Raw genomic sequence first — 22,370 nt, 5'->3', positions numbered from 1 at the left:
CCCCCAACAAAATACAAATACAAAATGAACAGAAAATGTATTCCTGCAGGGAGGGTGCCTCCCAGGATCATTGAAATAGCCGGTTATCAGCAGTAAGAAAAGTGCATGAGACTGAGAAGCAGAGATTTGCTTCTGGCACCAAATGTCTTGCAGAAGTGTTTGCATTGCATTGATTTTCAGTGTTTGTCTTCCTCCCTGGCTTCCAGGTCTCTCAGTGGGCGGTGAATCTCCCCTCACCCGCAAGCTGCCTTGTTAAAATCTTTTCCCAGCCTGGACTTTTGTCCGAGTCATATTAGCAACCAAGTAAACAGCAACCTGCTTGCCACCTGGGGAGGTACAGCGTGGCTTGACTGGCTAGTAGCCTCTTTGGGTTTTGCTTCAAACCCAACCTATTTGAAGGTGCAGTGTGTGGTGAGAGTCTGGAACCCTGCAGTGGGGATGAGGGGGATGCAGTGGGAGGGAAACCGACCACAGAAGGGAAAACCAGCCCAGACTGGCTGGCACTGAAAGCCACCTCTTCCTGCAGCTCAGCAGCGATCTGGACTGTATCCTGGGTTCCAGTAAAGGCAGAGGTTCTTGCCGAAAGCAGGTAAGTGTCTTGTCTGTCTGCATCCAGCTAAGAGTTGGTAGGAAAAGACTATTCTAGCAAATAAACCATTTGGGGAAAGGGGAAGAGCAGCCAGTGGGACGGACACTCATCCCATTTGTTGGACAGAGTCAGAAGGGGTGGGCACGAGGAAGTGGCCTCCCCTGACTGTGGGGTAGCCCAGGCAACATCCAAGCCAGGAAGCAAGTGATTTTCTTGGCAATAAGTCAAGAACTGGCTCCTGACTAGTAGAGTGAGGGGCTCATTCCTGGGAATACTCACCTTTGCTCTGCTAATAAAAGGAGATAGGTGGGGACGTGGTCCTCACCCTGAGGCCCCCAACCCAGCTCCTCACAGCAGGAAGAAAGGAGCACAGCCCTACAGTGGAGCCAGCAGTCTCGTGACAGGTGTGACGGCAAAGTCAGAGGGGAAGTCATTGTGGCTCCTTGATTCAAGGATGCTTACTGGATGCCTCTGCACCATGGCCAGGATACTGCCCCGAGACTTTTTTTTTTTTCCTTGAGACAGTTTTACTCTGTTGCCCAGGCTGGAGTGCAGTGGCTTGATGTCGGCTCACTGCAACCTCCGCCTCCCGGGTTCAAGCAATTCTCCTGCCTCAGCCTCCCGAGTAGCTGGGATTACAGGCGCCTGCCACCATGCCTGGCTATTTTTTTTTTCTATTAGTAGAGATGGGGTTTCAGCATGTTGGCCGGGCTGGTCTCGAACTCCTGGCCTCAGGTGATCTGCCCACCTTGGCCTCCCAAAGTGCTAGGATTACAGGTGTGAGCCACCACGCCTGGCCTCAAGACCGTCTTAACTCACAAATAACCGGTAATTTTCATGAGGAAGCAAGTCAGTGTCAATGTAATGCGGTAAGTGCTGCAACTTGATGCAACTTGAATATTTGATGGGATAACAGCAGCGGGCTCCTAGCCAAGAATGGGGGGACTCCGGAAAGGCATGTGGGAGGAGGTGACGTCTGAGCTGGAGCCCAATGAACATTTGTAAATCACAGGGTTTGGATGCAGAAAGAGTGTCCTGGGTGAAGGGGACAGTATGTGCAAGACTTAGATGCAAGACTGACGTGTTCTGAAAGCAAGAGTTGAAAGCAGGGATGAGGGAGAGGAAAACCAGGGCAGGTTGTACTGGAGTGGGAGCCTGACCCGAGAGCCTCGGGAAGGCAGCAGGCCCAAAACTACCCCCGCGCCCCTTCACCCACTTGGCAGTCCGGAAGGTGGATTTGAGGGCAATAAGGCTGAAGGCAAGGAGCTGAGTTAGGAGCTCTCAGGCATCCGGGGGGACAATCGGTGGTGATCTAGCACTGGCTGCACAGAAGGGAAAGCCAGAGGAGTCCAGCCAAGGGAATGGGATGTTTTTAAATGGGAAGAGCGAAAAGTGGTGTGATCTGGGGAGCTTGGAAAACTCTAGCACGCTCCTCCCTGCAGCTCACCAGCTAGTATCGTTTCTCTAAGTAGTGTGTCTTGTTCACAGTGTGATCCTCAGTTACAGTGTATTAAGAATCACTTTTCCGGCTGGGCGTAGTGGTTCAGGCCTGTAATTCCAGCACTTTGGGAGGCCGAGGTGGGCAGATCACTTGAGGCTGACAAGTTCCAGACCATCCTGGACAACAGGGTAAAACCTCATCTCTACTAAAAATGCAAAAATTAGCCAGGCATGATGGAGCATGCCTGTAATCCCAGCACTTTGAGTGGTTGAAGTGGGATTATTGCTTGAGCCCAGGCGTTCACGACCAGCCTTGGCAACATGGCGAAACCCCATCTCTACAAATAATTTTTTTTTTTTTTTTTTTTTTTTTTTTTTTTTGAGACAGAGTCTCACTCTGTCACCCAGAGTGGAGTGCAGTGGCGTGATCTCGGCTTACTGCAAACTCCGCCTCCCAGGTTCATGCCATTCTCCTGCCTCAGCCTCATGAGTAGCTGGGACTACAGGCACCTGCCACCACGCCCGGCTAATTTTTTGTATTTTTAGCAGAGACGGGGTTTCACTGTGTTAGCCAGGATAGTCTCAATCTCCTGACCTTGTGGTCTGTTCGCCTCAGCTTCCCAAAGTGCTGGGATACAGGAGTGAGCCACCGCATCTGGCCTACAAATAATTTTTTTTTTTTTTTTTTTTGAGTCGGAGTCTCGCTCTGTCGCCCAGGCTGGAGTGCTGTGGCCGGATCTCAGCTCACTGCAAGCTCCGCCTCCCGGGTTTACATCATTCTCCTGCCTCAGCCTCCCGAGTAGCTGGGACTACAGGTGCCCGCCACCTTGCCCGGCTAATTTTTTGTATTTTTTAGTAGAGACGGGGTTTCACCGTGTTAGCCAGGATGGTCTTGATCTCCTGACCTCGTGATCCGCCCGTCTCGGCCTCCCAAAGTGCTGGGATTACAGGCTTGAGCCACTGCGCCCGGCCTACAAATAATTTTTTAAAAATTAGCTGGGCATGATGGTGCACACCTGTAGTCTCAACAACTCAGGAGGCTGAGGTGGGAGGATCCCTTGAGCCAGGAAAGTTGAGGCTGCAGTGAGCCAAGATCACACCACTGCACTCCAGCCTGGGCAACACAGCAAGACCTTTTACAATGTTCTGTACCTTCTGGATTTTCTAATTTTTTTTTCTATTACTTTAAGCACTTTAAGAAAGGGAACACATGTTCATTAGTAACAAAAAGTAATGGATCATTCCTGTTAGCTCATTATCTTCTAGCAAAACAGGGTGGGCCACAGGTGAGTTCTGGTAGTGGGATTCAGGCGGGGTGGCCGGAGCAGCCTCTGAGTGCTGCTGGGTGGTGAGATCAGTTGACGGTGACGCGCCTCCTCTCTGACTTCCTCCCCACTTCCTCCCAAGACTGCTTCTGACTCCACGCCAAAACCATCCTTAGCCACCTCCACGCTTGAAAACTAGAGTCTGGAGTGGTGAGAAGGTAGGACTCGGTATCTGGAAATACTCCTGGCAATGCAGCGCCTGGGCGCTGGAGGACTAGCCCAGGGCCAACCACAGCAGCATGGTGTCTACACAGTTGAGGGGTTCTTTCCGCCAAGCCGGTGTGCCTGCTGGCTGACTTCCCTCCCACGGTGCTGAGGAGAGAGTTCCTGAAGCCCCCGTGACCCCATCTCTCTCCTTCCCTGCAGGCAGCTTCGGTTCCTAACTCGCATCCTTCATTCCGCAGAGCGGAGACAGCTGCATGGTTCTTTCCTGCCTTTCAGCCCTGGACAGTCACCAAGGCCAGGCCTTTTTGTTCTCTATAAAGTTCTCTCCCAGTAACCCCTGTTCTCTAGGCTTTTTCTCTCACCCCTCCCTCTCCACTTCATTGTTTTACTGTGAAGTGTCTCCTAATTGGCCTCTCACTGACCGCCCTCAACCCATTCTTCCAGAATTGTCCTCATACCACATTCAGTGCGGTATTTTCCCCCTTAAAAGCATTCAGTGTGGCCAGGCAGTGGCTCACGGCTGTAATCCCAACACTTCAGAAGGTGGAGACGTGTGGATCAGCTGAGCACAGGAGTTCAAGACCAGCCTGAGCAACATAGCAAAACCCCATCTCTACAAAAAAGTTTTTAAAAAATTAGCCTGGCATGGTGGCATACACCTGTGTTTCCAACTACTTGGGAGGCTGAGGTGGGAGGATCGCTTGAGCCTGGGAAGTGGAGGTTGCAGTGAGCTGAGATTGCGCCACTGCACTCTAGCCTGGGCGACAAACCCAGATCTTGTCCCCCTGAAAAAAAGAAGTATTCAGTGTTTTGTTACTGTCTACAGGATCACATTTAAAAATTCACTTTTCATGTTGTGAAAATGCCAATCGAAAAGAAAACAAAAGAAATGCCCTTTTAGGAGGGCACATACTGTCTCTAGCCACCCAGGCTCCCCGCGTATGGTCTAGCCTTCCTTTGCTGCCTCCTTCCCACAATTCTGTTCCCTGAACCCTCTGCTCACACCACGACCACATCCAGGCTCTGCACACCCCTCCTTCTGCTTTTAAATGCTTCCTTATGCTTTTTTTTTTTTCTTCTTTTTTTGAGATGGAGTCTTGCCCAGGCTAGAGTGCAGCAGCATGGTCTCAGCTCACTGCAATCTCCACCTCCCGGATTCAAGCGATTCTCCTGCCTCAGCCTCCCGAGTAGTTGGGACTATAGGCACGTGCCACCACGCCTGACTGATTTTTGTGTTTTTAGTAGAAACAGAATTTCACTATGTTGGCCAGGCTGGTCTCGAACTCCTGACCTCGTGATCCACCCACTAAGGCCTCCCTGAGTGCTGGTATCACAGGTGTGAGCCACCGTGTCTGGCCAATACTCCCTTATTATTATTATTATTATTATTATTATTATTATTAATTTATATATGTATTTTTCGAGATGGAGTCTCACTCTGTCACCCAGGGTGGAGTACAGTGGCACGATCTCAACTCACTGCAAGCTCCACCTCCCAGGTTCAAGCGATTCTCCTGCCTCAGCCTCCTGAGTACCTGGGATTACAGACATGCGTCACCACGCCCAGCTAATTGTTGTATTTTTAGTAGAGACATATCAAATTCCTTCTTAATATGATTCAGTTATCACATGTGAATTGTGAATGCACTTGTCTTCCCAACGCACAGTGACACAATGTCATAGCCAGATGCTGCATCCCGAGCAGTGACACAATGTCATAGCCAGATGCTGCATCCCGAGCAGTGACAGGGAGACTCTGTCGTCCAGGTGGCTGTTTTTCTAGTCCTTTCCCACTTTGATTCCAAAGAGTTTCAGGTGTGTCTTCTCATTGTTCTGTATCCCAGCACTTAGATTATGATTCATACACTCTAAATTCCTTCAGAAAAGACAATAGAGGAGGCCAGGCGCGGTGGCTCACACCTGTAATCCCAGCACTTTGGGAGGCCAAGGCGGGCAGATCACGAGGTCAGGAGTTCGAGACCAGCCTGGCCAACATGGTGAAACCCCGTCTCTACTAAAAATACAAAAATTAGCTGGGCGTGGAGGCATGTGCCTATAGTCCCAGCTACTCGAGAGGCTGAGGCAGGAGAATGGCGTGAACCTGGGAGGCGGAGGTTGCAGTGAGTTGATATCACACCACTGCACTCCAGCCTGGGCAACAGAGTGAGACTCCGTCTCTTAAAAAAAAAAGAAAAAGGGAAGAAGTCTATTCCCATCAGTGCTGGAACCAGTAGGATTTCAATTCTGTGGAGGGCAAGGCCCTGCTGCTTAGAACTGCAAATGGCATACAGTAGTCACTCAGCAAATATCTGTAGAGTGACTAACACGTAGGCTTGTGGGTTGCCTTGGGGAGCAATTATCGGCCCTGGTGCCAGGTTTGGAGTTTTCATGGTGCTATGACTCCTTTCATACCTTGCCTGGCTAATGGTTTCATCTTTGTTACCTGTTTACTAATGCCTTTACTGCTGCCAGGAATCTTGTCAAGTCACAGGCTTTGATTACCACAGGCCTGCTGAAGGGAACTTCCGGGGCTGGATTTGCAGTAGCTTGGTACAGCCTCGGGGTAGGGAGGCACATGCTCCCGCCCAGTGCTCGTCATGGGTGGAAACACTCACGTCTGTCTAGCTGTGCTGTGGAGTGGCCCTGGGATTAGGGTGTGCCTGATTTCTCTGGCATCTGTTAAATACCCCTATTCCAGTAGCCAGGGAGCCACAATTTTGTTTTGTTTTGTTTTTTGTTTTGTTTTGTTTGAGACGGAGTCTCGCTCTGTCGCCCAGGCTGGAGTGCAGTGGCGCCATCTCGGCTCACTGCAAGCTCCGCCTCCTGGGTTCAAGCGATTCTCCTGCCTCAACCTCCCGAGTTCCCGAGTAGCTGGGATTATAGGCATATGTCACCATGCCCAGCTAATTTTTTGTATTTTTAGTAGAGATGGGGTTTCTCCATGTTGGTCAGGCTGGTCTCGAACTCCCAACTTCAGGTGATCTGCCCGCCTCGACCTTCCAAAGTGCTGGGATTACAGGTGTGAGCCACCGCGCCCAGCCCACAATTTCTAAAGTAGTAATTTAGTTCTAGAAACAGCAGGGAATGTGATTATAAGAGCAGTCACAATGTTCTCAATTATTGGACTCCCTGGCTTCAGACAGAAACGGTTGTGTCCTATCCCCTTTTTTTTTTTCTTTTTTTTTTTTGAGACGGAGTCTCGCTCTGTCGCCCAGGCTGGAGTGCAGTGGCCGGATCTCGGCTCATTGCAAGCTCTGCCTCCCGGGTTCACACCATTCTCCTGCCTCAGCCTCCTGAGGAGCTGGGACTATAGGTGCCTCCCACCACGCCCGGCTAATTTTTTGGAATTTTTAGTAAAGAGGGGGTTTCACCGTGTTGGCCAGGATGGTCATCTCCTGACCTCGTGATCCACCTGCCTCGGCCTCCCAAAGTGCTGGGATTATAGGCGTGAGCCACCACGTCCAGCCAACTGAAGTCCTTTTTTAAAAATTTATTACTTTATATAAACTGTTTTCTTTATTTCTTTTTTGAGACAAAATCTCTCTGTTGTCCAGCCTGGAGCACAGTGGCACAGTCTCTGCTCACTGCAACCTTCGCTTCCCAGGTCAAGTGATTCTTCTGCCCCAGCCTCCCAAGTAGCTAGGATTACAGGCGCCCGCCACCACACAGGCTAATATTTGTGGGGTGGATGTTTTTTTTTTTTTTTTTTTTGAGACAGAGTATCGCTCTGTTGCCCAGGCTGGAATGCAGTGGCATGATGTCAGCTCACTGCAACCTCTGCCTCCTGGCTTCAAGCAATTCTCCTGCCTCAGTCTCCCGAGTAGCTGAGATTACATACGCACCCCCATGCCCCGCTAATTTTTGTATTTTTAGTAGAGATGGGGTTTCACTATGTTGACCAGGCTAGTCTTGAACTCCTGACCTCGTGATCCACCACCATGCCCCGCTAATTTTTGTATTTTTAGTAGAGATGGGTTTTCACCATGTTGCCCAGGCTGGCCTCGAACTCCTGACCTCATGTGATCCACCCTCCTCGGCCTCCCAAAGTGTTGGGATTACAGGCATGAGCCACTGCGCCCTGCCCTTTTTTTTTTTTTTTTTTTTTTTTTTAGAGGCCATAGGGTTTCGCTCTGTCGCCCAGGCTGGAGTATAGTGATGTGGTCTTGACTCACTGCAGCCTCTACCTCCTGGGCTCAAACAATCCTCCCCTCTCAACCTCCTGAGTAGCTGGGCCACCATGGCCAGCTAATTTTTTGTATTTTTGTAAAGATGGGGTTTTACTGTGTTGCCCAGGCTGGTCTTGAACTCCTGGGCTCAAGCGAGCCACCCGCCTCAGCCTCCCAAAGTGCTGGAATTACAGGCGTGAGCCACTGCCCCCGGCCGAATTTGAGAACTAGAATGTGTCTTTTGTGCACTACAATGTCACCAGACCCGGAGCAGTGCCCAGCACTCAGTAAATGTCTTCCTGAATGGATTAGTGTAGCACCAAGAGAAAGACTGCTGTCTCCCCCGCCCCTCCTTTCTTTTCTTACCTAAAACAAAATTGCTGGAGGCAGCAAAGAATTGCTGGCAGCCTGGAGAGCAGTGAGGAGTACGGGAGAGCTGGGGACCCTAAGGCAGCTTCAGGGGCCCGGGCCAGCCTGCGCCCAAGCAGAGAGCATCGGGAGAGCTGTTCTGACACTGCCCCTCTGGGGTTAAAGCAGCCCCACTCTGGCCCCGCATGGTGGTCACGCCTGTAATCCCAACACTTTGGGAGGCCGAGGCAGGTGGATCACCTGAGGTCGGAAAAAATACAAAAATAAAAATTAGCTGGGCGTGATAGTGCCTGCCTATAGTCCCAGCTACTCCAGAGGCTAAGGCAGGAGACCACGCCATCACACTCCAGCCTGGGAGACAGAGCGAAACTCCATCTCAAAAAAAAAGCAGGCCCCTCCTCAGAAGCTGTTGTAATTGTAGCTTCCGCTTGTCAATTAGGAATACAATGTAGTTTGGTTTCTCAACAAGATCACATGAGTTTCAGAAAACACAGTTTAATAGTCAAAAAAGTAACTGTGGAGCATCTTAAGTGTTTTTTTTGTTTGTTTGTTTGCTTTGTTTTTTGAGATGGAATCTCGCTCTGTCGCCCAGGCTGGAGTGCAGTGGCGCGATCTCGGCTCACTGCAAGCTCCACCTCCTGGGTTCAGGCCATTTTCCTGCCTCAGCCTCCAGAGTAGCTGGGACTATAGGCGCCTGCCACTATGCCCAGCTAGTTTTCTTTTTGTATTTTTTAGTAGAGACGGGGTTTCACCGTGTTAGCCAGGATGGTCTCCATCTCCTGACCTTGTGATCCGCCCGTCTCGGCCTCCCAAAGTGCTGGGATTACAGGCTTGAGCCACCGCGCCCGGCCTTGTTTTGTTTTTTGAGATGGAATCTCGCTCTGTTGCCCAGGCTGGAGTGCAGTGGCGCGATCTTGGCTCACTGCAAGCTCCGCCTCCTGGGTTCAGGCCATTCTCCTGCCTCAGCCTCCCGAGTAGCTGGGACTCCAGGCGTCTGCCACCACGCCTGGCTAATTTTTTGTATTTTTAGTAGAGACGGGGTTTCACTGTGTTAGCGAGGATGGTCTCCATCTCCTGACCTCATGATCCGCCCGTCTCACCTCCCAAAGTGCTGGGATTACAGGCGTGAGCCACGGAGCCCAGCCTTTTTTTTTTTTTTTTTTTTTTTTTGAGACACAGTCTTGATCTGCCACCCAGGCTAGAGAGCAGTGGTGTGATCTCAGCTCACCACAACCTCTGTCTCCCAAGTGGCTGGGAATACTAGCCTGCCACCATGCCCAGCTAATTTTTGCATTTTTAGTAGAGACAGGGTTTTACCACGTTGCCCAGGCTAGTCTTGAACTCCTGAGCTCAGGCAATCCGCCCACCTCGGCCTCCCAAAGAGTTAGGATTACAGGCATGAGCCACCACACCTGGCCATGTTAAGTATTTTATTGTCGTTCTTGGACACAATGAAAGGGATTCCTAGTTCATAGCAACTCCTCTTAAAATCCTTTCCCATCCCATCTGCTTCCTCCAGCACTACTCCCATGCCTCTGTCCAAAATGCCCCAGACATCCTTTCCTCCAGCCTCAGCAGGCTGTATCCTGCTCTCCCATTCCCCTTCTTATCTGATCCCCAGAGTCCAAAAGTTCAAGGATTCTGATTTGAAACCCAAAGTCCAAAAGGTTTAGGAAGGGAAAAACGTGGAGCAAGCGGGCCGCATGAATCCACTAGTGACGTGCGTCCTCGCCCATCTGTGAGGTGTGTGTTTCTCTGACTACAGGGGAGGAAGCTGCAGCCCAGGGAGGTCGTGACTTGCCGGGAAGGTGGCTCGGGCCAGGCTGCACTCAAAACCCGTGCTCTGTCCACACTGCTACGTGGCCAGAGCCAAGGAAGCTCCCACTTCTTCCCTCAGCCAGCCCCGACAGCAGCTACCCCACGGAGCCAGCAGCCCTGTGTCCTGGGATCCCCAATCCCTGCAGAATGGCCCACCAAGATCTGAGGTGAGCTGGACAGGGGCAGCCGGAGGCCCTGGCCCCTAGGCCTGGGGAGAGAGTCGCTATGGTGATAGCACATCCAGGTTTCTGAAGAACAAGCTGAGTCCTGGGGAAGAGCAAGAACCCTGCTCCCCATATAACATGCACACTACCTCTACTGCAGCAAATACATACACACAAGCATCTGTGCATTTATATATTATTGTTCAACATAGTTTGTTTGGGTTTATCTACTCTGACTGCCAAGTTTAGTTCACAGTTCTCTTTATCGTCCCAAGTTTCTTCCTTTGTGAAAGGCCCGCTGTCATCCACTCTTACCACTTCCAGGTAAATCCATCGCCAAATATTTTGTTCACAGTCTGCCTCCCGCCTGAAAGATAAGAAACGTTTAGTGGATTCCAAGGAGTCTGAGAAGCTTTGTTTTTTATATCTGGTCTTCCAAAGCTCCTATACCCAGCAGGGTGGGGGGCATGTTATCTCAACTGTGGCTTGACTTTTGGCTGGAACTAGATCACCTCTAGGGCTGACCCACTTGAAGCCCACACTGTGGGAAGTGCCTGTTCTCTTATTATGAACAATAGCTGGCATTCCCCCCAGGCACGGTTTCCATAGTCCTCAGCAACCCTGGAGTGAGTGCCACGGGAATGCAGGCCCAGAGAGGCGAGGTCACAGTCGGGATGCAAACTCGGTTCTGCCTGACCTTCAGCCAGTTTGTGTGAGAACCGCACACGTGGCTCCAGTCCTGCTGAGGAGCCAGAGGGTGGGCCGGGGAAGCTCGGGGCAGAGCGGTGCCCTGGTGGCGGCCCATGGGGGCAGAGCTGGGCTCCTCCCAGAAGCCCCTGCTGGTCCCAGCCCCAGGGACTTCCCGGGTTGCAGCAAGATGCCTCAGCCCTGGTGAGTGCGGCTGTCCTGCCTGGACCAGACCTGGGCCAGGGAGGCTGAAGAGCGTCTCTGGACACCTGTAGGGCTGGAGTTCCCCACTGTCTGTGCCCCTGCCCATTCCTGGCTGCATCCGCTCCCTAACCTGCCCCTCCCTCTGCCTCTCTCCTCCCCCTGTCCTAGCATCACAGCCAAACTCATCAATGGAGGTGTAGCAGGGCTCGTGGGGGTGACCTGTGTGTTCCCCATCGACTTGGCCAAGACTCGCCTGCAGAACCAGCATGGGAAAGCCATGTACAAAGGAATGTAGGTGCTGGCGGGCGAGCGTGGAGGGCAGAGGCGCCTGGAGGAGGGATGGGGCCCCTTTCCCTCCAGTCTCCAGGCAGCGTGCGTGAGCGTGGGGGCTGGGGAGCTGGTCAGCTGGGATGTGCCCGCGGGAGCAGGGCATGGAGGGGGCTGGGCGGCCTGCTGCACCCTTACTCCTACTCTGGCCTCTGCTTTCAGGATCGACTGCCTGTTGAAGACGGCTCGGGCGGAGGGCTTCTTCGGCATGTACCGAGGTGGGCTTCTCAGGCCCCCTGGGAGGCTAGGCAGCAGGTGGGAGCGTTTGGGACCTGGGGAACTGGTGTTCCTTCCGTTGCTGCGGGGATGGGCCCAGGGCTGCCAGGGGGTCCTTCCTGATGAGCCTCTGTGCTCTTGGGTGGAGTCAGAGGCAGCTCTGGGTCCTGGTAAGGCTTCCGGAGACCCCCAGAGCACACCCCCGCCACCGCCTCACTAAGAGCAGGCGAGCCCACCCTGCCTGCTGGCCTCTCTCTGCCTGGCTAGAAGAGAAGAGAGAGAGGCTGAAAGGGACTGCGCGAAGGGGCCTGAGCGCCTGGCAAGGAGTTCTGGGTGCCTCCTCCCCAGCACGGTCCAGCGCTGCCACGGTCCCTGCGGGGTCCCCAGCCAGCAGGCCACCTTGGACAGTGGATCCAAAGCTGGAGTTGAGCAGGAGCTCATATGCTTGTGCCACTGAGAAGCGAAACACAAACCCTGGAGAGCCCCGAGCCAGCAGCCAATGGGACTGGCTTGTGCGGCACAGAGGAGCAGAACCCCAGTCCCTGCGCCTGGAGCCTGTCACTGGGAACTGCTGGTTTATCATCCGCGACCCCACCAGCAGCAACAAAAATGAAATGGCTTCCTGATAACCAGACTGAGGAGTCCGCAAGAAAAAAATACGTAAAAAGAGGAGAATGTGGAGCCGGGTGTGGTGTCTCACGCCTGTAATCCCAGTACTTTGGGAGGCCGAGGTGGGCGGATCATGAGGTCAGGAGATCGAGACCATCCTGGCTAACATGGTGAACCCCGTCTCTACTAAAAATACAAAAAATTAGCCGGGCGTGGTGGCGGGCGCCTGTAGTCCCAGCTTCTCGGGAGGCTGAGGCAGGAGAACGGCAGGAACCTGGGAGGTGGAGCTTGCAGTGAGCCGAGATAGTGCCACTGCACTCCAGCCTGGGCGACAGAGCAAAACTTCATCTCGAAAAAAAAAAAAAGAGAGAGAGAGAATGTGGTAGGGAATGAAAAGTGATTTCAGTGAAACAGGCCCGGGAGCCCCACCTGGCCCCCAAGATGCCCTTCACTCAGAGACTGGCCTGGCTAGGGCTGAGGGGCAGACCCGGGGAACTTATTTCTGGGATGGCCTTGACTCCCCATCTTGTCCTTCACTTCCAGGGGCTGCCGTGAACCTCACTCTGGTCACTCCGGAGAAGGCCATCAAGCTGGCGGCCAACGACTTCTTCCGGCAGCTGCTCATGGAAGATGGGTATGGCCAGGTGGAGTGGGGTTGGATCCTTCACTGTGTGTTTTTTGGGAGAGATGGCAGGAAGATTTCAAATGTGCCTCATTTTACCTGCCTGCATGCATTTAAATATGTGCACACAGGGCTGAGGGCTGCTGGAGAGTGAAGGGAGAGAACGAGCTGGTATACTTTGGAAGTGTGACAGATAATATAGACAACATATAGAATACACAGACAAATCCATCAACTAGGCAATACATTTTTAAAAATCAGCCACCAAGCTGGGTGCAGTAACTCATGCCTGTAATCCCAACACTTTAGGAGGTTGAGGAAGGAGGTCACTTGAGCCCAGAAGGTCTAGGTTGCAATGAGCCATGTTGGTTCCACTGCACTTCAGCCTAGGTGACAGAGTGAGACTTCGTCTCAGGAAAAACAAATCAGTCCCCAAACACTTTCTAGCTCTCTCTGTGCCTCACATTGCCCCAGTGATGTTCCTGAAGGGATCAGGGACAACACCTGGCCTGGGTAGTTTCTCTGTCACTATTTTCAGCTTCCACGCGGTGCTACCTCCCTAGCAGGCTTTGTTTTAAACTTAGTCCCCTGTCAGTACAGAGACCACACCTAAGGGCTAGCTGATGACTTGCCCAGCTGGGTGAGTGGCAGTCACGGGGGCCATCCAGGGAAAGTCCCCCTCTCACAAGAGGGCAGCTGCGGCTGAAGGAGCCTGACGCCTGTTCCCATAGGATGCAGCGGAACCTGAAGATGGAGATGCTTGCCGGGTGTGGGGCTGGGATGTGCCAGGTGGTGGTGACCTCTCCCATGGAAATGCTCAAGATTCAGCTGCAGGATGCTGGACGCTTGGGTGAGGCCTGTCCCCACCTCCTATGGGAACAGTAAAGGGCTGGGATTGGAACCAGGCACATCCCACATCCCACCCTCATTTGCTAGGCTGTGTGACCAGTCAACTTTCCAAGCAGGTAGAAGTCTTTGGCCAGGCATGGTGGCTCACGCCTGTAATCCCAGCACTTTGGGAGGCTGAGGCAGGTGGATCACTTGAGGTCAGGAGTTCAAGACCAGCCTGCCCAACATGATAAAACCCCGACTCTACTAAAGATACAAAATTAGCCAAGTGTGAAAAAAAAAAAAAGTCTTCGTTTATGGTTACCCATTTCATCAATGCTGCCAGCTCTAGAACAAATAGCAGAAACGAGAATGTTGATTCAGACGGTCAGAAAATACTTCATGCTTCTGTCATATTTTCTTCACAATTAGACTTGATTTCCTAAAGATTTTAAGAAACGCTGCCGGGCATGGTGGCTCACACCTGTAATCCCAGCACTTTGGGAGGCTGAGGCAGGTGGATCACCTGAGATCAGGAGTTCAAGACCAGCCTGGCCAACATGGTGAAACTCCATCTCTACTAAAAATACAAAAATTAGCCAGGCATGGTGGCAGGTGCCTGTAATCCCAGCTACTCGTGAGGCTGAGGCAGGAGACTCACTTGATCCCAGGAGGCGGAGGTTACAGTGAGCAGAGATGACGCCATTTGCACTCCAGCCTGGAGGACAAAAGCGAGACTTCATCTCAAAAAAAAAAAAAAAAAAAAAAAGAGAAATGCCAATGACTGGCTCACTGAAACCTCCAGTCAGTAAGTATTTTGTGCTGTAGAAGCTGGCTTTTGGTGGAAAGGCATAAAAAGGGATAAGAGAATCATTCCCATTCTTTTGTTTTTTCCTGGAAGAGAAGTTTGGCCCTTTCCTAAATCCTAGTCCTCTCAGAACGATGGAGCGGTGTTGGCTCAGCATGGTACACTCCTGTAATCCCAGCTACTCGGGGGGCTGAGGCAGGAGAATCACTTGAACCCGGGAGGCGGAGGTTGTAGCAAGCGATCGCACCACTGCACTCCAGCCTGGGCAACAGAGTGAGACTCCCTCTCAAAAAAAAAAAAAAAAAAAGCAAGCACTATGGAGTGGTGTAGATGACACAACGCATATAGTGAAAGCTAGAGCTGGCCAACCATGGAAGGGATGTGGGGGCCTCTCCTTAGGGCTAAACCACAGCAACCAAATTAAATACACTAACCCGTAATGCACCGAATGCAGCACCTGGCAACGGGCTTACGGTCCTCAGTCCATGCAGTGCCCTTCCCTTCCTCAATTCAGCTGTGCACATGTGCTGTGCTAGAATTCTACCAGATTTCTAGATCGAATCAGACCAGCCTGGACCAAATAAAACTGCGGGAGAATAAACTTTAGGCACAGATGAGCCCCCACTGTGTTTAGTTTTTCAACCTGGGTAAGAAGTTTAGTATTCCAAAAGCATTTAGAAAGAAGTAAAACATAGGATAGCAATAAATTATGGTGCATGTAAAGATGACAACGGGAACATAATGTTCATATTGATCAACGAATTGCTTAAAGTTAATTGTTTGCAGCCTGCACCTAGATTACTACCATAAGAAAATGTGTGCCTGCCAGGTGCAGTGGCTCACGCCTATAATCCCAGCACTTTGGGAGGCTGAGGTGGGCGGATCACCTGAGGTCAGGAGTTCGAGACCAGCCTGGCCAACATAGTGAAACCCTCTCTCTACTAAAAATGCAAAAATTAACCAAGTGTGCTGGTGTGCACCTGCAGTCCCAGCGGCTTGGGGGGCTGAGGCAGGAGAATTGCTTGAACTGGGGAGGCAGGGGTTGCAGTGAGCCAAGATCAGGCCACTGCACTCCGGCCTGGGTGATAAAGCAAGATTCCGGAAAAAGAAAAGAAAATAAAAGAAAATTTGTGCAAAGGCTGTGTGCAGTGGCTCCCAACACTTTAGGAGGCCGAGATGGGGGGATCACTTTAGCTCAGGAGTTTAGAACTAGCCTGGGCAACATAGTGAGACCTTGCCTCTAAAAAAATACAAAAATTAGCCAGATGTGCTGGCATGGGGCCGTGGTCCTGGATGTCCTGGCGTGGGGCTGTGGTCCTGGACGTGCTGGTGTGGGTCTGTGGTCCCAGGGACTCGGGAGGCAGAGGTGGGAGGATTGCTTGAGCCAGGAAGGTTGAGGCTGCAGTGAGCGATTGCACCACTGCACTCCAGCCTGGGTGGCAGAGCAAGACCCCGTCTCAAAAAACAACAAACAAAACAAAACAGGCCGGGTGTGGTGGCTCATGTCTGTAATCCCAGTACTTTGGGAGGCCGAGGCGGGTGGATCACCTAAAGTCGGGAGTTCAAGACCAGCCTGACCAACGTGGAGAAACTCCGTCTCTACTAAAAACGCAAAATTAGCTGGGCGTGGTGGCACATGCCTGTAATCCCAGCTACTCGGGAGGCTGAGGCAGGAGAATCACTTGAAACCAGGAGGCAGAGGTTGCAGTGAGCATTGATCGTGCCATCGCAGTCCAGTCTGAGCAACGAGAGTGAAACTCCGTCTCAAAACAAAAACAAAAACAAAAGCAAAACAAAACAAAAACCACAAAAAAAGAAAATGTGGCCCGGGCACAGTGGCTCACACCTGTAATCCCAGCACTTTGGGAGGGCAAGGTGGGTGGATCACGAGGTCAGGAGTTCGAGACTAGCCTGACCAACATAGTGAAACCCCGTCTCTACTAAAAATACAAAAAATTTGCCAGGCATAGTGGCAGGCACCTGTAATCCTAGCTACTTGGGAGGCTGAGGCAGGAGAATCACTTGAACCCAGGAGGCAGAGGTTGCAGCAAGCCAAGATCACGCCACTGCACACACCAGCCCAGGCAACAATGCGAGACTCTGTCTCAAGAAAAAAAAAAAAAAGGAAAAAAAAAAAAAGAAAATGTGCATGATAACTAGATTCCTAGTATGAAATATTTTCGGCCGGGCACAGTGGTTCACGCCTATAATCCCAGCACTGTGGGAGGCCAAGGCGGGTGGATCACGAGGTTGGGAGTGGCGAACACAGTGAAACCCCGTCTCTACTAAAAAAATACAAAAAACTAGCCGGGCGAGGTGGCGGGCGCCTGTAGTCCCAGCTACTCAGGAGGCTGAGGCAGGAGAATGGCGGGAACCCAGGAGGCGGAGCTTGCAGTGAGCCGAGATCGCGCCACTGCACTCCAGCCTGGGCGACAGAGCAAGACTCCATCTCAAAGAAATACCAAACTAATTTGGGACATGTCATTGGGAATAGCTTCCTTTTGGCAAGGACTTATAATCTAAGCAAAGCTTCTCAAACACAGATTTAGAAAAATAAATATTCACAGAATTTCAGTGTCATAAATCCCATTGTTATTAATGGGCCTCACAGCATTTTATTTTATCATTATTTATTTATTTTATTATTATTTATTTATTTTTGAGGCAGAGTTTCACTCTGTTGCCCAGGTTGGAGTCCAGTGGTGCTATCTTGGCTCACCACAACCTCTGCCTCCCAGGTTCAAGTGATTCTCCTGCCTCAGCCTCCTGAGTAGCTGAGATTACAAGCATGCACCAACACATCCGGCTAATTTTTGTTTTTCTATTTTTAGTAGAGACAAAGTTTCTCCATATTGGTCAGGCTGGTCTTGAACTCCCGACCTCAGGTGATCTGCCCACCTTGGCCTCCCAAAGTACTAGGATTACAGGCGTGAGCCACCGCGCCCAGCCACCTCACAACATTTTAAATGTGGTATAATTCCATTCTAATGAGTAATATTGAACTTATCAAATGATGGGCTCTGAACTATTTAAAGAATCAAATTCTACCAAATAGGGAAGGGTGGGATGGACCTGCTCACCTCATCTTGGAGGGCGAGCAGAAGGAGGTGCCATGGAAGCCTGAGGGAGACATTCCATCCTATTAGCACTTTAGGGCATGGGAATTTCACGTATGTTCTGCCTAACGGTGAAAAACAACAAATTATTTTTGTGTCTAAAAATCACCTAGGCCAGGCACAGTGGCTCATACCTGTAATCCCAGCACTTTGGGAGGCCAAGGCAGGTGGATCACCTGAGGTCAGGAGTTCGAGACCAGCCTGGCCAACATGGTGAAACCCCGTCTCTACTAAAAATACAAAAATCAGCTAGGTGTGGTGGTGCATGCCTGTAGTCCCAGCTACTAGGGAGGCTGAGGCAGGAGAATCACTTGAACCTGGGAGGCAGAGGTTGCAGTGAGCTGAGATCACACCACTGCAAAAAAGAAACCCAAAATAAGTAAAAATAAAAATGATCTACATAGGCTGAGAAATGGTTTAGAAATGGAAGCCAGATCAAATCCAGTTTTAATGGGAGGGCAAGGAATGGAGCCCTAAGGAACGTGGCGGAGAAGCAAGCAGGTCAGGCTGTGACTGTGCTCCTGGGAAGTGTTCTCAGCACTGGGATAGCTCCTGAGATACTGTAGACCTTAGGAAGACGTCCTTAGAGCCAAAATTTAACATTCTAAAATTAGGACATTCTTCCGGATGCCAGTCGAGGTGTCAGCCTGGCCTCTGAACTGCCCCGGGGCAGGGATTGAGAGCCACACTCATAGGAGTGTTCTGTAGCATCTGTCGGGGACCAGGTAGTGATGGGGTCTGTCCTTTCCCTTCCAGCCGTCCATCATCAGGGCTCGGCCTCAGCACCCTCCACCTCCAGGTCCTACACAACGGGTTCGGCTTCCACCCACAAACGCCCCTCTGCCACCCTCATCGCCCGGGAGCTGCTCCGCACCCAGGGCCTGGCTGGGCTCTACAAGGGCCTGGGTGCCACTCTCCTCAGGTGAGCCTTTCTTCCGGTTCCCTAGGACAGTGCATGGGGGAGGGCATGAGGGCCGGAGAGCTGGCTGTCCCTATCTGCCTCTGTGTCCTTCCCAGAATATCCAAACCCAGGTGAACAAACGATTTCCACGCTTCCTGTTTTGTCCAGAACTGGCCAGGGTGGCCCAGAATGGGTACCTAGAAGACTGAACTTTTAGGCCCCTTGCATAGCGATGACCAGGCCCACAGGAAGGCTGCGTGTTTTGTGGCCCAAAGGCACCTAAGAAAGCCCTGTCTACAGAGGACCGCAGAGTTCCTAGTAAATGAGTGGCCATGCCCCTCATCTTCCCTTGGCCTGCCTGCCCCTGCACAGAACACGTTTCCAGCCTCAGACTTGCCTCTGGCAGTCAAGAGGCTGCAGGTGCTGCAGGGCAGAGGAAGGAGCTGGGAGGGCAGGACAGATGGCAGTAGCCCTTTTGTACCCTGCTGTCCCGGGCAGTGAAGAAGGGGTGAGTCCCAGCGGCTTCTCTGTGAGCCCCATAGCTGACAGCAAAGCTCATTGTCTCACCTTGGGCGGCAGCCCCAGGGCAGCTCGGAGCTCAGTGTTTCTCTTCCTCTTCTGCAGAGACATCCCCTTCTCCATCATCTACTTCCCACTGTTTGCCAACCTTAACAACCTGGGGTTCAACGAGCTCGCCGGTAAGGCGTCCTTTGCACATTCCTTCGTGTCAGGCTGTGTGGCTGGTTCTGTCGCTGCGGTCGCAGTGACGCCTCTAGATGGTAAGGAGGTGGGAGACGTGTCCTTTCTATGGGATAAACAGTAATTTTGCACTTAATAGATGAGACAGCCCGACCCTGGAAGCCGTCTGGGGTTGCAATCTGGCTGCTGGCAGAGGTTCATTAGAGGCCCTTCCGAAGACAGTGGGCCCAAGAGACTTTCCTTCTGTTTCTCATCCCTGACACATCCGCTCACCTTCCAGATGCTGATTCCTTCAGCTTTTCATCCCCTCAGAAGAGCTGTGAGCCTCAGCTGTAAATTATTGCTGATCTTTTAAAATTTGGGGTTGGCCAGGTGCGGTGGCTCACGCCTGTAATCCCAGCACTTTGGGAGGCCGAGGTGGGTGGATCACCTGAGGTCAGGAATTCGAGACCAGCCTGGCCAACATGGTGAAACCCCATTTCTACTAAAAATACAAAAAAAAAATTAGCTGGGGCCGGGTGTGGTGGCTCAAGCCTGTAATCCCAGCACTTTGGGAGGCCGAGACGGGCGGATCACGAGGTCAGGAGATCGAGACCATCCTGGCTAACACAGTGAGACCCCATCTCTACTAAAAAATTACAAAAATCTAGCCGGGCGAGGTGGCGGGCGCCTGTAGTCCCAGCTACTATGGAGGCTGAGGCAGGAGAATGGCGGGAACCCGGGAGGCGGAGCTTGCAGTGAGCTGAGATCCGGCCACTGCACTCCAGCCCGGGCGATAGAGCGAGACTCCATCTCAAAAAAAAAAAAAAAAAAAAATTAGCTGAGTGTGGTGGCGGGTGCCTGTAATCCCAGCTACTTGGGAGGCTGAGGTAGGAGAATCACTAGAACCTGGGAGACAGAGGTTACAGTGAGCCAAGACCACACCACTGCACTCCAGCCTGGGTGACAGCACAAGACTCCATCTCAAAAAAATAAATACATAAAATCTGGGGCTAAAGGCGGGAGCTAAATCCACTGTGAGAAGACAATGCTTCCCTCTGTGTTAGGGCTGCCTGCAGCTCCCCAAACATGCGGGCGGACTTCCTATACCAACAGTAACCTGGCCAGGTGCGGCAGCGGCTCACACCTGTAATCCCGAAACTTTGGGAGGACGAGACAGGAGCCCAGGAGTTTGAGACCAGCCTGGGCAACAAAGTGAGACCCTGTCTCTAAAAGAAGTAAAAACATTAGCTGGGTGTGGTGGTAGCGCCTGTAGTCCCAGCTACTAGGGAGGCTGAGGTGGCAAGATCACTTGAGCCCAGATGGTCGAGGTTGCAGTGAGCTGTGACTGTGCCACTGCACTCCAGCCTGGCAAAAGAGCAAGAACCTGTCTCAACAAAACCGAACAAACCCATGGTAACGTGACTCATTTATTTTATAGCTGAGGCCCAAAGAGGAAGACCTCCACCTACAGATCACAGAGTGCACACAATGGCAGAACCAGTCTCATGACCTTTTTTTTTTTTTTTGACACGGAGTCTCAATCTGGTGCCCAGATCGGAGTGCAGTGATGCAATCCCAGCACACCACAACCTTCACCTCCCCAGTTCAAGTGATTCTCCTGCCCCCGCCTCCCAAGTAGCTGGGACTACAGGCCTGCGCCACCATGCCTGGCTCATTTTTTATTTTTAGTAGAGATGGGGTTTCACTATGTTGGCCAGGCTGATCTCGAACTCCTGACCTCGTGATCCGCCCTCCTCAGCCTCCCAAAGTGCTAGGATTACAGGTGTGAGCCACCATGCCCAGCCTATGACTCAGTTTTATATGTGGTAGCTCTAAAGGAGGACCCAGCCACTTCGTGTTGAGGGGAGGACACCAAAGGTAAGCTGTTCACTACTTATTTTAACTTTGACTTGATTTAGTTCTGAAAACTCGAATCCAAACCCTCAAGAAAGGCCTGGGCGAGGACATGTACAGTGGGATCACCGACTGTGCCAGGTGAGAGCCAGTGTCCCCTCAAATGGTGGCTGGGACCGGTTCCTCTGCATGGGCGTCTGCCTAGATCAGATTTACAGACCAGCTTTCATGCTGGGCTCTGGGTTTCTTAGAAGTCTGTCTTTCCCTCACCTCTCAGAGAAAACAATGTACTGGGAGCCTTTTTCTTCTTTGTGGTATCCCTACAGCATCTCTCACCAAAGATTCTAGCCACATCAGGCCTATTTCCAAGGCCTTGACCCAACTGCTTAAGTAACCAACCTGCAGGCACCTAGCGGGCGAGGCACAGCCCCACACCGTTGGCCCCTTGCTCTTGCTGTGGAAGGCACTATTCTCGAACGAGAGGTGCACAAATGGAGAGGCCACCACCGAGGGCTGCTGGCAGACTGCCCCTGCCCATCAGCTCACCGGCTCTTCTTTCTCCCCAGGAAACTCTGGATTCAGGAGGGACCGTCTGCCTTCATGAAAGGCGCTGGCTGCCGGGCACTGGTCATAGCACCTCTCTTTGGGATTGCTCAAGGGGTCTATTTCATTGGGATTGGAGAGCGCATCTTAAAGTGTTTTGAGTAGACAGAGCTGGAGGTCAGGTCTCTGCACTCGCCGCCCACTCTCTAGCCCATTTCACTTAGCCTAGAGGGGACAAGGGCAGGCGGGGCCGCTCTGGCCTGCCTTGTCCTCTACGTTGTAGTGCTACCTCAATCTCGGGAGAAACAGCCCTATAGTCTAACAAGCTGAGCACAGCCTTCTTCCCCTGCGTGTCTACACTCATTTTCCTTTGTGGGCACAGCTACCAGGGGCTTTCAGAAGCCCCTACCCACCTACTTTTCAATAAAAATACTACTTTAGTTGTATTAATTGCAGGACCTTAACAGGTAGTCAAAATAGAAGGGTTGTTCCTATATTTTAACATCTCAGTCAAACTCAGCAACCTTCAGTCAGCTTGAGGATTTAGCATTGTTAATCTTGGACTCTATAACTTGAGTCCTAGCACTGATTTTTGAGGAAAAGGAGGATCAGAAGTTCAAGGGACCATGCCAAGTCCTCAAAGTCAGCACCTCGTTTGAGACCAAGCACCCTTTCGAATCCCTGGATGGCTGAGGGGGCTGAGGCCGGCTCTGACTGGGCACAGCCCTTCCCTTCCCTTCCCTTCCCTCCCCTCCCCTCCCCTCCCTTCCCCTGCCCCAGAGCCCAGGCTCTTGCAGACCCCTCCCTGTATCCGAGGAACACTATTTGAAATAAAGGTGAACGGTTACAATCTCATCTCTTCATCAATGGGTACAGCACAGGCTGCAGTGAATGGTGTCACCATCTGCTTTTCTACGTCCATTTCAAACCCCAACATT

The 22,370-nt window shown here is 51.8% G+C and overlaps 1 protein-coding gene across 1 annotated transcript; it reads left to right on the top strand.

The window, feature by feature from the left end:
* Positions 1-355: 355 nt before the first annotated feature.
* Positions 356-22,055, top strand: SLC25A18 (solute carrier family 25 member 18). Its single transcript, XM_030915047.1, has 11 exons — positions 356-411; positions 527-589; positions 9,820-10,039; positions 11,096-11,218; positions 11,417-11,472; positions 12,623-12,713; positions 13,433-13,551; positions 18,210-18,375; positions 18,979-19,133; positions 20,955-21,030; positions 21,456-22,055. The coding sequence occupies exons 3-11, from the start codon at positions 10,020-10,022 to the stop codon at positions 21,595-21,597; spliced, it is 948 nt and encodes a 315-aa protein (XP_030770907.1). The 5' UTR covers positions 356-411; positions 527-589; positions 9,820-10,019; the 3' UTR covers positions 21,598-22,055.
* The last annotated feature ends 315 nt before the right edge of the window (positions 22,056-22,370 follow it).

This window comes from Rhinopithecus roxellana, chromosome 13 (genome assembly GCF_007565055.1).
Source record: "Rhinopithecus roxellana isolate Shanxi Qingling chromosome 13, ASM756505v1, whole genome shotgun sequence".
Classification (NCBI taxonomy): domain Eukaryota; kingdom Metazoa; phylum Chordata; class Mammalia; order Primates; family Cercopithecidae; genus Rhinopithecus; species Rhinopithecus roxellana.
The sequence above is the reverse complement of the archived record's forward strand: the minus strand, read 5'-3'. Positions and strand labels throughout refer to the sequence as shown.